This window comes from Eubalaena glacialis, chromosome 5 (assembly GCF_028564815.1).
Source record: "Eubalaena glacialis isolate mEubGla1 chromosome 5, mEubGla1.1.hap2.+ XY, whole genome shotgun sequence".
Lineage (NCBI taxonomy): Eukaryota > Metazoa > Chordata > Mammalia > Artiodactyla > Balaenidae > Eubalaena > Eubalaena glacialis.
In genome coordinates, this window is record NC_083720.1 from 148,702,955 (window position 1) to 148,720,235 (window position 17,281).

The 17,281-nt window shown below is 37.0% G+C and overlaps 1 protein-coding gene across 2 annotated transcripts in view; it reads left to right on the top strand.

Moving 5' to 3' along the window:
- The first annotated feature begins 887 nt into the window (after positions 1 to 887).
- Positions 888 to 17,281, top strand: part of MARCHF1 (membrane associated ring-CH-type finger 1) — a 332,745-nt gene continuing 316,351 nt past the window's right edge. For both annotated transcript variants that reach the window (XM_061191753.1, XM_061191754.1), the window contains exon 1: positions 888 to 998. In XM_061191753.1, the coding sequence (XP_061047736.1) occupies positions 888 to 998 (111 nt within the window). The remainder of the gene's footprint in view (positions 999 to 17,281) is intronic.

Genomic DNA, 17,281 nt, shown 5'->3' on the forward strand with positions numbered 1-17,281 from the left:
ATTACTCCACATTATTTTTGATATTTAATTGACAGTGTAATGCATTTAACTAAAGATCTGCAATGAACTGTTTCTAATTACTGAGGGTGGTGGAGTGGAAAAACTAGGCTGTAAAACTTTACAAGGAAACAATGTTTTCTTCATTACATTAAAAGTTATTGTTGATGTAACTTTTTCAGAGACAAACAAAAAATTCCTTAAATGGGAAGTTCTGGAAAGCTAGAAAGAGTTGTGGAATATTTTTATTCATGATACAGTAAGGAGATTTTAAAAATTATTATTTTAATAGATTGGTGATGGGTGTCATATACTAATTTTACCATGCTTGCACTAAAATTTCTCCTTCTTTAGTTGGCAGAATTTTATGAGAGAGATAGTCATGCCACTGCCAGAATGAGTAGTGTTCATCACTGGCCTGTGTTCAATTCATTCTGCATCTGTAGGACATTCAGCTGAAAAGCTATGCCAAATTTTAGATATTGAAATATGTAGATATGTCAGGAACTGAGTCTGTTCTTAGCTCTCAAGGTAAGAACTTCTTGTTAGAAACTGATCTTTGAAAATAACTTAGAACCTGATGCAAGGAATTCCCACCATCTACAAGTGTCACAAATCGGGGTGTAAAACGTTAGGCTCTTTGAGTAAGACGTGTACTGTTTTCATTGCCTGTGGTTCTGAGGTTATTAATGATCAGCGTATTCTTCTTTTCCTCCCTGTAACACCTGGCTAAAATAAAGTGCCTCCACTGGTATTACATTAAATTGCTTATTTCATTTCAATGATGTACATTTTCCAAAAACAGACATCTAAAACAAGTGACCTGTTTCAGGGAATGTAAATTATTTTCAGAATTTCAGAAATTGAAAAGGGATAAGAGGAAGGAGAAAATGCTGGGCTGGTGTGAAGCGATAGCGCGTAACCCTCGCAGGATCCCTAACAACACGCGGACCCCCGAGGGCTCAGAGGAGTGGGCTGACGCCTCGCAAACCTCCACACTGGTGAGTGCAGCCGTGGTACCTCCAATGGCTTGTGCGAACGGATGCGGAGGGAATGGGGGGTGGGCCGGGGAGGGCTTCCTCAATAGTTCTCTGCTTTACAATGTATTATATTGCTCATATAGACGTCGCTTAATCAACGGGTAGTAATAAGAACATCTTAATTTCATAGAATCTAGAGTTTAATTAAGATTAACAATTTCTTTTTCTCTTTCTGTTTCTTTGGACATTGCCCGTCCATTATGTCAGGGACCTTACAGAGACATTTAAAGTTTATACCTTGCATTCTACACTTCGGTAATGGAATCAATGGAGGAAAACAAGTAGCGTTATCCAAAAATAATGAAAAATCAGAATCCTACCTTCTGTATTTTCCTATATTGAATCCTTTTTAAAGGCATTTTTTAGAACATATAGGATTCAAAAAATTATAATTTTGATATAAAATCGTGAATTAATTGCTAAAATGATTTGAAGACCAAATCAATAATATACTCTTTCTTGTTTTGTTTTCTGCTTTAAGTATACATGTTCGGCTTCAGCTAGCTTTTATTTCCCAGTGATTAGGAAAAGAGAACTCATTAGCAAAAGGAGTTTTATAAGTTCTTTGTTTAGATTTTGGCTGCAACATACTTCATTTTGATTTAAGGAAGGAAAATTCCATTCAATCTCTAAGTTTTAAGTTGACATATTCGTTGTATTTTAATTGCTATTTTATCACTTTATAAGAACACGTACTTTCATTAGCCTGATTTATTAGTTGATGAACATATAATTAAATATAAGCAAAGGTTTTAGGTTTTTTTTTTTTTACTTTTGAGTTATTTGATAATTTCTATCATTTTACGTAAAAACGATGGTCCTGAGCAAACATTATTGAGTGAATTTCAAGAGAAACCATCAAAAGGAATAGGCTTTCAATTGACAAAACATAGAAATGGGAATTCTGTTTAATTCTATCATCTTAGACTGTAGGGAGAGGGCTGAGGGTATGAAGAAAGTATGCAATGTGATTGGACAAAGTTCTAGGGAATAGATTCTTTGAAATTATTATCTGCAGTGTTTCATCTCACTCATATGCTCTTTTGTAAATTACTGTTTTCAATAAAACTGCTTGGCATGAGTTAACACCATTTAAATACACATGTTGCACAATATTTATACATAAAGCTGGATTTTCTAGGTACCATGCAATAACTAAAATTTTTTAAATAAAAATATTACTTCTGTGATGTCATTAGAGTGGCTTTAGTGCTTAATTCCTATTTCATAGAACCATAGATCAAAACCATTAAAAAAATCTTGAGCAAACATTTGGCCTGACTTTCTCTTATAATTTTGGGTAACCTAATATTAGCTTCATTTTACAAATGTGTAGTGGCCCAGAGAAGTTAAGTGACTTCCCCAGTGTCACTTAGCTAGTAAATGTCGCTTCTAGGATTACTAGAAGCCTGGCTTCTGAAGGTAAGGCATGCTGTATTAGGGCAATAGTCTTCAGTCACTGTAACCTAACCCCCAAATCTCAGAAAAATAAAATATTCCTTATGTCATAGCTCATGTGTCTGGGGCAGCTCTCCTTGGATGTTCACTGTCAAAGGTTCACTGATTATTCAAAGACTCCATCCATCTTTTTATGCTGCCTTCTTAAGTACATGGCCTCTTAGGTCACTGAGGAAAGGAAAAGGCTATGCTGTCCATTGTGCATGAGCTATTACGGAGCAACCTGAAATGTGTAGACATCCTTCCATTTGCCAAAACCTAGTCTCATAGCCCCATCTGAACTGCAAGGGAGGCTGGTGAATATCAGGAAGCCATGTGGGCAGGAAAAGCAGATAAGGACATCTCTGCCGAAGTCCACTCTTCTGGTCGCCAAACATTCATGTCATGTTTCCACTCTTTCATTAAGAAGGGTTATTATTTTCCAAGAGAGATAACTAAAAATTCTTTCAGTCACTGGATTCAGTTCAAATTCATGGTCTCTGGTTATTCATTGTCCTCATCTAATGATGATGATGGTGAATCACCTATAAAAAATGATTTATATTTTGCAGCCAGCTCCCAACATACATATATACCCAATATGAAGGAGAGGAATAGGAAAAGGGAAACCACAATAAACACTCACATTTGGAAAGAGAAAGAATTAAATGTACATGGAAATCAGTGGTGTATTCCTGCTGGACAGACATTGTCAAGTCTCCCTGACCTCTAGGTCAGGGAGGATCCTTGAATTGGCCTTGACCCTGCTCCCGGGAGATCTCCCTTGTCCATGCTTTTCTCTAGACTCTGGATACGCCCTCTGGGAAGTTCTTCCTTTTCTATTATTTTCCTTGTCCACATTTAAAGTGCCTAATGAAACTTGTATAGCCTTAAAATATTTTATTTTCCTGTTTGGGGAAAATTATGGAACCAAGAGTTGTTTTAAGTCTTAAGAATTTCAAGGCTCATGCTGCTGGAATCATGGTATTTCAGTACGACAGTCCTCTGAAATCTGCTAGGGTTCTGATCTCCTTGCTTCCTGATAGTCCGTGTGCCTAGCAAAGTTCTGTCTTGGTTGCCCTTGATTTCCAGTTCTCCATGTCTCTATCTCAAGATGATTGTATCTTGAAAAACAGGCAGGAGGACCACATCTTTAACCTCTTTGTCCAGAGATGCTTTGTTCAACTGAGAGGGTCCACTCGGTGTCAGCTCTAAAAATCATATTAGCCTTGAGTCACTTTATTCAAATGTAACTTTTCATTGGACCTTTGTTACTCAACACTCACTTCAATGGCAGGTCTACCAGTTGGGGTTTAGAAGAAGCCAGGCATTGGGTCCAACAAACCTTGAAACTTTCGGATTCTCTCTATTCCTGATCAGATCTGCTTTCACACAATCCACTTAGTTCCTGAGCTCACATTTCTCCTGTAACACCTTGCTGAATGTAGCTGATAGTAGTTAACATACATTATTAAGTTCTGTTTTTCAATCTATTTTGAGTGTTGCCAGCCCAGCAGGCCCAGGGTCTGCCTCTTGAGTTAATTCAAATAGAGATTTTGCCAATAGTTTTGCCCAAACATCCTGCAGATAAATAGCTTTCTACCTTTGTAATCAGTTTCCTCCCTCCCTGTTGCTTAAACTTTAAACAAATGCCACATATTTTAGACTTTTCTTATGGTAGCACAGGCTTTGGCTGCTGATTTCTGTATTCGGATAGTTATAAAAGTTGGGGTACAGTCAAGAAAACAGAAACAGGCAATTTTAACAGAATATATAATGTGAAAAATTATTTAATCTGCTATTGGGAGATTGAAAATGTCAGAAAGGTACACAAGTTTGGTAACTGCAAGAAGTAGCGACCACCCATACAGAGGAGTCACACAAGGAGGAGACTAGAGCTACTCAAACCTAAAAGGTTGACGGAGAGACCCCTCAGAACTGCACCCCGACTCTGAGCAGGGATGCTTCTCAGCTGATGCAGGAACCTTGGAGCTCAGAGGAAGGACCCTGAAGATCTAGGACCCAGACCCCTGAAGGGGATGCACTTCTCAATCCTTATATATTCAAGTGGGGGGAAGGGGCTGGTGCAATAAAGGTAGTTCAGGGAGTGTGAAGAGAACTTAGAAACTGGACCCACCTTCCACTGCCGACTTAAGTCTTGTGGGATAATACTAACAGAAACGGAGCCCTCTCTCTCCTCTTGTCTTCTGGTTTCTTTCAGCACTAGCATTGGCAGAGCCTGACCAAGAAGTAAATGTCAAAGGAGACATCTGGTTTGAAGGCTCCCAGCTCCAGCATCTCGGTGTAGAATACAGGAGAACGGATTTAGGGCTGAGTGATATTAGCTTAGTAATCAGTATGGAAAATTAAGAATAGAAGCTTTAACGAACTCAGAAATTTCATAGGCTTAACATCATAAAGGTTTGTTTTCACTCATGGCTCAGTCTGATACAGGACATTTGATCCTCAGACAGTGAATACAGAGATCTCTGCTGCTCGCATCTCCCAGGGCTGCTGTCTTAAACACAGGCCTGCTAGTAGTGAGTTTATCAGATAAGGGGTGGCGTCTGAATGGGTGACTGTGTAGATATCAGTTTAGGTTTGGAAGTGCTAAGCATCACTACCCTGATGCCATTGGCTGGAACCAATGACATACCCCAGTGTATCTGTCAGAATGATGGGAAATAAGGTCTTCCTATATGACCAGAATAGGGAAATTGAGAGCATTTGGCCAGCCTCTACCACAAATGCGTTCATTCTTTGAGTGCTAGCAGTTTTGTACCTGCCTTTCCATTTTATATGCCCAGGCTTTAACTATTACTCTCTGCTGTCACCCAGAGCATTTGAGGCTTTTCTGTACAAATCATACCCCATCTAATGATAAGGAGGGGGTGGGGAGGAGGAGAAGAAGGAGGTTGAGGAGGATGTGGATGATGATTATTTGCCAGGGGCTTTTCTAAGCATTTCACACACATTCCCGTTTGTAATACTACAAGGATCCGATGAGGTAGACACGATTAGTATCCCTATTTTGTGGATAAAGAAACTGAGCTATAGAGAAATGTAAAACCTGCTGAAAGTGACTTAGGTAATGACTGGTGAAGCTGAGATTCCAACAGTCCAAGCAGTCTAAAACCAGAGGGCTGCTCTCCTGTCTCTCAGGTTGGGGGAAAAAGTCATTATTTGAATCGTATACATTTGGTTAAACACAAAGATTGTAAAGGAGATGATAATACATTACAGTGTGTGACCTAAAAACAAATAGGGCCTTTTCTTTATAATCTCTTGATTACATGTGTCTGTTAGATTACTCTCTGCTCTGCATTGACTGACATATAAATATGGCCAGTATCACCATTACATCCTCAATAACTGACCTAATTGAAAAAAAATAGCACTTTTTTTCATCTATAATGCAGTTCAAACTATCTGCTTTTTAAATTCAGAAAGTGCTTACTTAGCCTAAAATCCCTTAAGTTGAGTGAGAACATTGAAGGGTTTGAGAGATACTTATTAAGCAACCATCTTCATAGTTCTAACCTATGGGGTGAGGGAGCCCTTTGTATGACAGGCAGGGAAGAAACCTTTCAAATTTATTGTAACACAAGTTTACATGTTAAAAAGAAAACAAAAAAATACTTTATACTGACTATACCCCTAACCAATTTCTTGAATCAAATCAGAGTTCAACATTAAATTCAAAATGAGAGCAAAGGATATCATAAGAAATAGAAATAAGAAGGTGAAAGATTTTATGAGGAATGGAGTTTAAAAAAAATCTATGGAAGTCAAAATAGGGAGATCGGGGGCTTCCCTGGTGGCGCAGTGGTTGAGAATCTGCCTGCCAATGCAGGAAACACGGGTTCGAGCCCTGGTCTGGGAGGATCCCACATGCCGCGGAGCAACTGGGCCCGTGAGCCACAACTGCTGAGCCTGCGCGTCTGGAGCCTGTGCTCCGCAACAAGAGAGGCCGCGACGGTGAGAGGCCCGCGCACCACGGTGAAGAGTGGCCCCCGCTCGCCGCAACTGGAGAAGGCCCTCGCACAGAAATGAAGACCCAGCACAGCCAAAAATAAATAAATAAATTTAAAAAAAAATAGGGAGATCGAAAAATGTCATTTTAGGTAGTCATCAATGACTCCAGAAAAAATTACTTTCCTCTAATCAGTGATGGTTCTTTAAGGCTATAAATAGACTATGGTTAGGTAGAAAAGAAGAACAAAGTGTCACTGTATGTGTTAGATGAGGTGATTTGCCACTTTCAATCATGCATGCATCAGCTCAGGGCACATTTTCCCGGCTTCTGTGTCCATGGTCTGGGATGAGGTACTGCTGCTCTAGAAAAGACTGAAGATACTAGATAAGAAAGCTTTCAAGGAGAAGTATGTTTCATATATATATACACATATATGTATATAATTATTTGTAATAAGACATATATTTATAAAGCTTTATAATTTTCAAGCAGTCTTTATGTCCATTGTGTCATTATATCTCACAACCATACTGAAATGCAGGGGTCCCCAACCTCCGGGCCAAAGACTGGTACCGGTCGATGGCCTGTTAGGAACCAGACCGCATAGCAGGAGGTGAGCGGAGGGCAAGCAAGCGAAGCTTCATCTGCATTTACAGCTGCTCCCCATTGCTTGCATTACCGCTTGAGCTCTGCCACCTGTCAGATCAGCGCAGCTAAATTCTCATAGGAGCGTGAACCCTGCTGTGAACTGCGCATGCGAGGGATCGAGGTTGCGCCCTCCTTATGAGAATCTAATGCCTGATGATCTGAGGTGGAGCTGAGGCAGTGATGCTAGCGCTGGGGAGCGACTGCAGATACAGATTATGATTAGCAGAGAGGTTTGACTGCACAGAGACCATAATAAATCAATGCACTTGAATCATCCCCAAACCATCCCACCGCCTGGTCTGTGGAAAAATTGTCTTCCACGAAACCGGTCCCGGGTGCCAAAAAGGTTGGGGACCATTGCTGAAATGTACACAATACAATTTAATTATTCAAATACATAATGAAACGGAGATGCTGTTAAGAGTTTAAGTAATTCACTCCAAATCATAAGGACCCAGGACTTCTAATTTCCAGGTTATTTATATACCACACCCATTATGAGAAGTTGATAGTGTTTTTGGCATAATATAAGCGAAAATAGTGTAACTCAAAAAGGTGAAGTAATTCACCCCGGTGGCAAATCAGAATTTGTGATTCTGATTTCTGTCTAATTTTAAATCCCAAGATTTTTCCAACTTGCTGTAAACTCTTTCTAGGAATAATATAACTTAATAATACACATTTTAGAAATCAAATTTTCAGCTACTGGACGACTAAGTACCTCCTTACATAGCCTGATAAGTGTTTATTAATGAAACAATCAGCTAAAAAGATTCATGCTTAATTACGACATAACCTTATTTTCAAAATAAGGTTATTTTCAAAATAGAACAGTTGTGTTGAAGGTTAAAATTCCATAGTTTTTAAGCTTATGAAAAATCAGAAATTAAAATGTTGCACTTTTTTTTTAAAAAAATTTATTTATTTATTTATGGCTGTGTTGGGGCTTCGTTTCTGTGCGAGGGCTTTCTCTAGTTGCGACGAGTGGGGGCCACTCTTCATCGCGGTGCACGGGCCTCTCACTATCGCGGCCTCTCTTGTTGCGGAGCACAGGCTCCAGACACGCAGGCTCAGTAATTGTGGCTCACGGGCCTAGTTGCTCCGCAGCATGTGGGATCTTCCCAGACCAGGGCTCAAACCTGTGTCCCCTGCATTGGCAGGCAGATTCTCAACCACTGCGCCACCAGGGAAGCCCCAATGATGCACTTTTATTTTTACTTCTTTTTGTATGTTTTAATTGAAAAGCCATACCATCATCAGCTTTTTTGTTGTTCTTGTTGCTCATAGACTTTACTAATATTTTCTTTGGTTTATATTAAACCAGCCCACTTGGACATTTGTGTAATATAGATGAAATCAGCCCCTGAACTTGAGACTTCTGCGTCTGGGATCCCATTCTTTATGATCTAGTGAACAATGGCTGGATATCACACAGAAAATGAATGCATGCCTAGAATTTGTGTAACTTTAATTAATTACAAGTGATCCTACCATTTCAAAGAACGATAATATCACAAAAGAGCAAAATTAGATGAAAACATAAAAGAAAGTCAGTAGAGCTTTTGCTATAGACAGATGGATATAACATCTTTTTCCTTAGTCTATGCCAAGATTTGTAATGTTGATATCATTTGCTGCTGGAAATAGCCATATTATCCAAGTCTAGTAGGTTGAAGTATTTTGTATTCAAAATTAACAAAATGTTTTAAATTATTTGCCTTCTATGCGTAACTTTCAGCAATGGTGTTGTCTGAATTGATAGAGTATGGTGTATTGAATGTAATATATAATATTTAATCATTAAATTAGAGTGAAGAAATACATCCTTTTGATCAATGACCATAATATTTGATCCAAGTCAACTATCTTTATGCAAGAATGGTAACAAATAAAACTGAGGGGAAAAGGAATCTGCTTCATAAATTAGTAATATGGAGATGATGTCTATTACGCAAATGAAGGCGATCGGAACAGGGAGTATATGTGTATTCCTAATAGATCTAGATTATATGCCGAAAAGCTTCTTTTCCTAGATCCTTGCATGGCTAGCTTCTTCCTTCAAGACTTGACACATCTACCATAGCAACTTTGACTGGAGCTACTCCTGATTTTCATCCAACTGTGCCTCACCCATTCCCTCTCTACACCAATTCCGATTTTCTTTTTTCTTTTTAATAGATTCATCCTAATCTGAAAATAGTTACATAAATATGAATGCATGTTGGTTTATCTTCTGTTTTCTACACTAGGATATAAGATGAAAAGGGAAGATCTGTCCTATTTACCTCTATATCCCTGGTGTTTGGAACAGAATAGGAACTTAATAAAATTTGTAGAATGGATAAACAGCTTGAGCAGACAGCATGCACTGAGAGAAAGCGAAATTATTTTTTGTTTACAAAATTCTATTAAGTACGATATCTCATATTAAATCCCTTCTTATTAGAAATGCCTATGCCTTAAAATATGGAAAAACTAGTCTGAAAGATCAAACAATTCTGAGATAGTTTCTATGACAAAAATACATAAAGTTTTGGAAACTGCAATCATGATTATAAAAACTACATTCCGTTGGAATAAGGCTCCCCTTTGGTAAGAATTTAAAATATTGCAGATAGCTTCCCCAGTGCATGAGACAATGAAATGTAAATGCGTCTTTATTAAGAAAACACATTTACCGATTACGGTTTACCAGAGTCATCTTCCTTACTCTCTTTCTTTCCAATTATCCCCTTAGTCTATTTTTAGTCTTATCAGGCTGAAGGAAATCATATATCTGCCTACAGCAAATGGACTGGTATTGCCCCACAAACATAACCTCTCTTAGAAACCAAATAAATGGTAAATAAAAAGAGGAGATTGAGTATATTAAATTTCTCATTAAACATATTGACTTATTTTCAATAGGTTCACCCTTATGTCTTTCAGTCTCTGAGCAAGTGGGCCAGCTTCTCATTGTGTGATAGCCTTTACACATTCTGAAAATAAATAAGTCAGGGCAGATAGAGTTTGCAAGGTTTTTTTAACCTCATTTTCTTCCTCCCTTGGATTCTTTCTTATTTGATCGTTTATCAGTTATTGCGTTTAATTGCTATTACAAAGCCTTTACTAAGTACTGCCAAAGGCAATAGTGAATGAAATCTAAATTTTTATTAGAATAGCTATAAAAAACAAAGGAGGGAAATGGCATAAAAGACATTATGCCTTTCAAAACCTTTGATTTTGTAAGGAAGTAAATCATTAAAAATATATCCCAGTGGTTTTTATGGAAACAGATTGAACTGAAGAATGCAGAGGGGGGAGACTGGTGCCTCAAACATCACATCACAAAGAAAGGTTACATTCGCCATGCAGCTTAAAGTAATGCATTAACTTTAATTGTATAGTTACTGAACAATGTCAAAACATGATTATTCACAATAGTAATGATTGATCTAAAAATGCTCCTCAGAGGAGGAGATCTTTTCCTCTACAGAGTAAGTCACGAGATCATATTCAGAGCTGTTCTTTGTCAAAACGTGTCATGTCTTTCTGTTTCATTTAGATATAAATTAAATTGTGAGCTTCTCAAAAAAATGTTTAATTCTCAATGGTTGTTTAATTCTACTGTCTGTATAGTATTTAGAACGTACTGATTTTCCAATATACTGATTTAATTATCTGAGACCCAATGGTCATTTTTGTGTGTACCCAGATAGACAAGTGTGGAGTTGAGGTGCCTTCTTTCTCTCCACTCACAAGTGATACAGACAGCAAGTTGTCTTCTTTGTGTTGGTTTTTGTGGGAGTGTCGTCATGTTTTATAGCAAGGGACCAGGCAGGACACATTGATGTGATATTTGTCAAGTCAGCTTGTTTTGGCCTCAGAATTAAAAATTGTACCTGGAAATAAGTGGCACATGTCAGAGTGGTCCTGAAGAATCCAAGCTATTTCTGTGCAACAATCTTCTTACTCAGTCTTCTTACTCAAATAGGATAGAGTTCATTTATATCTCAGATACATTTATATCTCAAAACACAATTACCAATAACATAATAAGAGTATTTTTAATGCCTGTTCTATGCTGACGAGTTTAGATGTGTATCTCAAAATGTCCTGGTAACCCTGAAAGCAAGTACTGCTGTTCTGGTGACACCTACAGAGAAATGAACATGCAGGAAGATTAGAAAAGTGGCAGAACAGGAATCCAGAGTTCTGTGCTACTTCATAGAGTGTATTTTGTTCATTGAAATATTTGATAGTCACATCATTTAATAGGATGATGCTTAACCTAGAGCAACTACCCTACTAATTCATCACTATGGTCATTGAAAGGCCTGATGAATGAATTGTTTGACATCCAGGGCTGTCCATTGTTGAGTTTCAGTTTGGGACTCCAGAGCTGTCTGTTGTCATGGAACAAAATAGGGGTAAGTAAGTCTCGGGGGAGATTGAGTGATTCAGAGCTATCTGAATCACAGTTATCACCCAGCTTATAACGTGTCTTCATTTATTCATTTAACTACTCTGTATTGATAGTTAGCTTTGTGTGAAGCCCTGCACTATGCAATAAATATACAGTACTGAAAAAAAAAGACAGTGCTTATCCTCAAGAATCTAGGGAAGAAAACAAATAAATGAGTAAGTCAAAGGTAGGATAGGACAGGGAGTAAACATAGGGTGTTAAGACCTCTTAGGAGACGCTGGTCCAGCGGTGGGAGTTCAAGTTCCCCGTAGACACTGAGAGTTGGAGATATGAAGAGGATGGTGGTAAGGAGGGACGAGAAGGGGCATTCCATGACCCTGTATAAACCATTTATCATGTGAAAATTAAACTCCTGAATTTCATTTACTTTTAAAGACATGTTATCTATTTTGTGTAGCTAGTAAACAGAACCATCTTCAGGAATTGAGTTAGAGAAATACACTTGACCTAACACAAGACTGTACTTTTGTTCCTGGTGAGTGTAAGGTTCTTGTCTCCTCACAGAAAGAATTCAGAAACGAGGCAGGGAGGTTAGGAAAGTAAAGTGAGGATTTATTTAAGCAAGAATATGCTGTCAGAGGGAGAGTGGGCAGACAGGCGAGGGGCTGCCCTGGGTTTCTTTGGCAGGCCGGTTTTGAGGGGCACAGAAATGAAGGGGCAGAACGTTCATTTGGGAGAAGGAGTTTGGGGGTCGTATTCCCTGATTTTCATCCCAGCTCCACCTTCCCAAGGGGAGGAGGGATTTTTGCCCTTATTTAGCTTAGATCAGAAGTGTCATGGTGTCGGTGCATGATGGGTACTTCTTATCTGCAAGGCTAATTTTATTGTAATGAGAGCATAATGAGCAACAGGTTACATTCAGACGCAGGAGAGTCCCGCCTTTCCTCACCTTTCTTTGTCTCCAGGACACTTATTACCCCAACATGCATGGTTTCCTGTCAATCTGAAGGTTCCTGCTTTTCTTTGTCCATGGACCCCCGCTGTTTACAAGATATGTGGTTTCCTGCCACCTTGCCCCTGTCCCCCTTTTTCTGCTCATATCTAGCTACCTACCTGCTGTAACACTTTCTGTAGGTAGTGGAATTAACTAAATATTTTTGTATATTTTATTCAGCCTTAATATCCAACATGTTATCTTATATATACAGACTATAATAATTCGGTGGCGCCATGAAGGTAGGTTCCTTTGAGAGAACAGTGAGACTTCCTAGTGAAGAGAAGCTGTGTGTCAAAACACATCCTTTGGGAAGGAAACAAGGACATGTAAATGTACTTGCATTTGCTCACTTGGCAAAGCACATGGTGGGAAAACAATACAATAAGAGCTAATGTTTGTTGAATACATACTGTGTACCAGGCTCAGTTCTGAGCACATGACATTTTAACAACCCATTTAATCCTTACTACAGCAGAGGAAAGAGGTATTTGCCCAAGTTTATTTTGCTAGCAAATCTTATTCTAGAATCCATGCTCTATTACACTTTTCTACGCTGCAAAGAATATGCTCAGGAAAAGATAAAAACACTGACTTTATTAGAAATAAGCTTAATTCAGATTCACATTTAACTCTGAATTTGTTGCACACTTTGAACACATTTTATGTACATATATACATAAATATATATTTTATATACATATATTGTATGTATATAATAGTATTCTCTAAGCAGTGTATGTTTATATTTTATATTATATATAATATATATTTTTTTAATTAGCAAAACAGCCCTTATATTCCCCATTTCACAGATAAAAAAACTTAGGTTTTGACTAAATATCTTGCCCAAGGGGATTCGTCAGCATCTAAAATAGCTCAATTTAGTGCATTTTTATAGGAGTGGTAATCTCTTCTGAGTTTTTTATTTGCACCTAATAAATGTTAAAGTGCAAATGCAAAGCAGTTTTAAATAGTGTTTAAAATGAATTTGGAGGTGAGAAGCATACTTGTTGGATCTATATTTGAAATCACTGGTTGATTATCCTCATGTTCTAATAATTGTCAATGACATTTCTGGAGGAAGGGATAAGGTTATTTCATAGATTCTCCTGTGTAGGCTTAATTCGTTTTAACTATTTAGCACAATATCATCCAGCAAATTATCTGTTCTACATAGGAAGCGAGTCCTTTAGGTTAAAAGCCAGAGCAACCTTTTAGTTGATGGTCTGTTAAAATATTTTTATATCACCATAGTAATTGTCAACTGTATTATTAGGTGAAACAATCCATGAGTACAGCCCTGTGATCCCACATTAGGAAACCAGCAACTCAAATGCAGATATGGGAACTTACACACCTGGTTTCTATGTGTCTGATACATCCTACAGGAATAAAGTTTAATTTAACAATCCAGTAACTCTTTGAAGATAAAAATGAAATCGCTTTCACATTGCAGTTACCAGCTGTCAACTTTCACAGACACAATGTCACACCAACCAAGTGCTGTTACACATATCGCAATGAGACTGCAAACAACAATGTGTTGTCTTGTTTTCATGGGTTGAGTAATTTCACCTCTGGAAATTAGACAAAGCAGCACTATCCATTGAGAGTAACATTGCCGATTTGTTACTGCCTCTCACTATGCAAGAAAAAACTCAAAAATTAGTGCAGTCGTATGCATAGTGTTTTATCAAAGCCCAGAACCACATTATTCACTATATTTTCTGAAAAGTCTTAGGATTAGCTCCACTGCCACTGGTTTGTATTAATTCTTTTACAGAGACATATTTACACTTAGCGAAAGACATTTAAGAAAACATGTTCTTTTACCTAGTCTTTATGCAGTGTATGCTTATCTTTGCATTACTATAATACATTGATTTAGGGCACACAAGTAAATGCAGAGTAAGGGTTAAAAATAAGTTTGCTAAAAAAAAAAAAGTTTGCTTCTTATAAAATTATTTACAAATTTATTTAAAAAAAATGATATACTTTCTGATTTAAAAGGAATCAAGTGATGTTTTCTTATTAGGTTAAAAGTGTCTCTCTCAAATCACCTACTTTTCTTTAAAAATAAAAATACTTGCCTTTCTTCTCAAATGTCTATTTCCCTTTCAGGGTAGTGATTCACCCCCTTTTCTTCCTGAGATCCCAAAGAAGGAATATATAAAAATACAAAAAGGAATAAATCTATAACAGCAAAAAGAGATTTCAACAAATTTCAGAAAAGTGGAAAGCAGAATTTATCTCCTTTCTGTTTCAGTTTTGATAAGTCATGTTTTTCTAGAAATATGGTAATTTCATCCACTTGATAGTAGATTCTGAAATTTATTAGTGTAAAATTGGTCATTTTTTTTTAAACACTTACAGGATCTATAACATCATCTTTTCTTTCTGATACTGGTATTTGGGGCTAATCTCTTTTTATCATGATATTTCTTGCCAGTTTTGACCAGTATTTTCCAAAGAACAAAGTTTATACTTTGTCAATTTTATTTTATTTTTTCTTAATAGCTCTATTGAGATATATTTTAAATACCATTAAGTCAACCCATTTAAAATGTACAGTTCAGTGGTTTTTAGTATATTTACAGAGTTGTGCAGCCATCAGTATAATCTAATTTTAGAACATTTCTAGCATCCCCCAAAGAAACTTGTACCCATCAGTAGTCACTCAGCAGCCCTCCCTCCAGCCCCCAAGCCTTGGCAGCTACTAATCTACTTAGACTCTATAGATTTGTCTATTCCGGATATCTCATATAAATGGAATTGTACACTATGTGATCTTTTGTGACTGACTTCTTTTACTTAGTGTAATGTTTTTGAGTATTGTCCATGCTGTAGCATGTATCAGTGCTTCATTCCTTTTTATTGCCAAATAGTATTCCATTGTACAAATACACCACATTTTGTTATCCATTCATCAGCCGATTCGGGTTATTTCCACTTCTTGGCTATTGTGAGTAATGTTGTTATGAACATTCATGTACAAGTATTTATATGAACATATATTTTCATTTTCTTGGTTAGATACAGGTAGAATCAATTGGTCATATGGTAACTCTTTATTTCACAATTTAAGGAACTGCCAACATGATTTTCATTGTGACTGCACCATTTTAAATTCCCACCAGGAATATACGAGGGTTTCAGTTTCTCTACGTTCTCTCCAGCACTTGTATTGTCTGTATTTCTGATTGTAGCCATCGTAGTGGGTGTGATGTGGTCATGATTTTGATTTTTAATTTGCTCACTAGTGATGACGAGCATCTATTCATATATTTGTTAGCCACCCATGTGTCTTCTTTCAAGAAATGTCTTTTCAATTGTCTCTTTTATTACTGAGTTGACAGAGTGCTTTACATGCTCTGGACACAAATCCCCTACTATAAATAGGATTTTATAATAAAAATATTTGCAAACATTCTCTCCCAGTTTGTGGATTGTCATTTCACCTTCTTGGTGGTGTCCTTTGAAATCTAAGTATCAATATTCTGTTTTATTGCTTTTGTTGTTAGTGTTGTATCTGAGCAATCACGGCCTAACCAAAGATTGCAAAGATTTACTCCTGTGTTTTCTTCTAAGAGTTTTACAGTTTTAACTCTTACTTTTGGATCTGTGAGCAACTTTGAGTCAGTCTTTGTGCATGGTGTGAAGTTGGGATTCACATTTATTCTTCTGAATGTGGGTATTCATGCAATCTGCTTGTTTTAGCACAGTCTGCTGCTAACTAGAAAGACTAAACAGAAAGACTATTCTTCCCATCGACAGACAGATGGATAAAGAAAATGTGGTACATATATACAATGGAATATTACTCAGCCATTTAAAGGAACAAAATTGGGTCATTTGTAGAGATGTGGATGGACTTAGAGACTGTCATACACAGTGAAGTAAGTCAGAAAGAGAAAAACGAATATTGTATATTAACACATATACTTGGAATCTAGAAAACTGGTACAGATGAACCGGTTTGCAAGGCAGAAATAGAGACACAGATGTAGAGAACAAACGTATGGACACCAAGGTGGGGGAAGTGGGGAAGATTGGTGATGGGATGAATTGGGAGATTGGGATTGACATATATACACTAATATCTATAAAATAGATAACTGATAAGAACTTGCTGTCTGAAAAATAAATAAAATTAAAAAAAGAAATACTATTCTTTCCTCATTCAGTTGTGTTGACCTTTGTATATTTGTTTTTAATTTAATTATTTTGTTCTTTTGATTTACTGTTTTCTTTCTTCTATTTACTTTGGGTTCAATTTGTTGTTTATTTTCTTATTTATGGAGACAGATACTTAGATCATTGAATATCAACTTTCTTCTTCTCTAATATGGGAATTTTAAGGCTATAAATTTCCCTCTGTGCAGCTTTTACTTTATGACTTATTTGGTAGAGGAAGTATATTTTTTAAATTATCATTTGATGTAAAATATTAATAGTTTCATACTTTCATTACAATTTTTTTTATCTCATAGGATATTTTTTGGATGGATTTTTCTTGTTTTCTGTTATTTTGTTTTTTGCTTTTTATACAATTTTTAAAGGTTACACTCCATTTATAGTTATTACAAAATGTTGCTATGTTCCCTGTATTGTACAGTACATCCTTATAACCTGTCTTACACCCAATAATTTGTACCTCCCACTACCCCACCCCTGTATTGTCCCCACCCCTCACTGGTAACCACTAGTTTGTACTCTCTCTCTGTGAATTTACTTCTTTTTTTTGTTATATTCACTAGTTTGTTGTATTTTTTAGGTTCAAC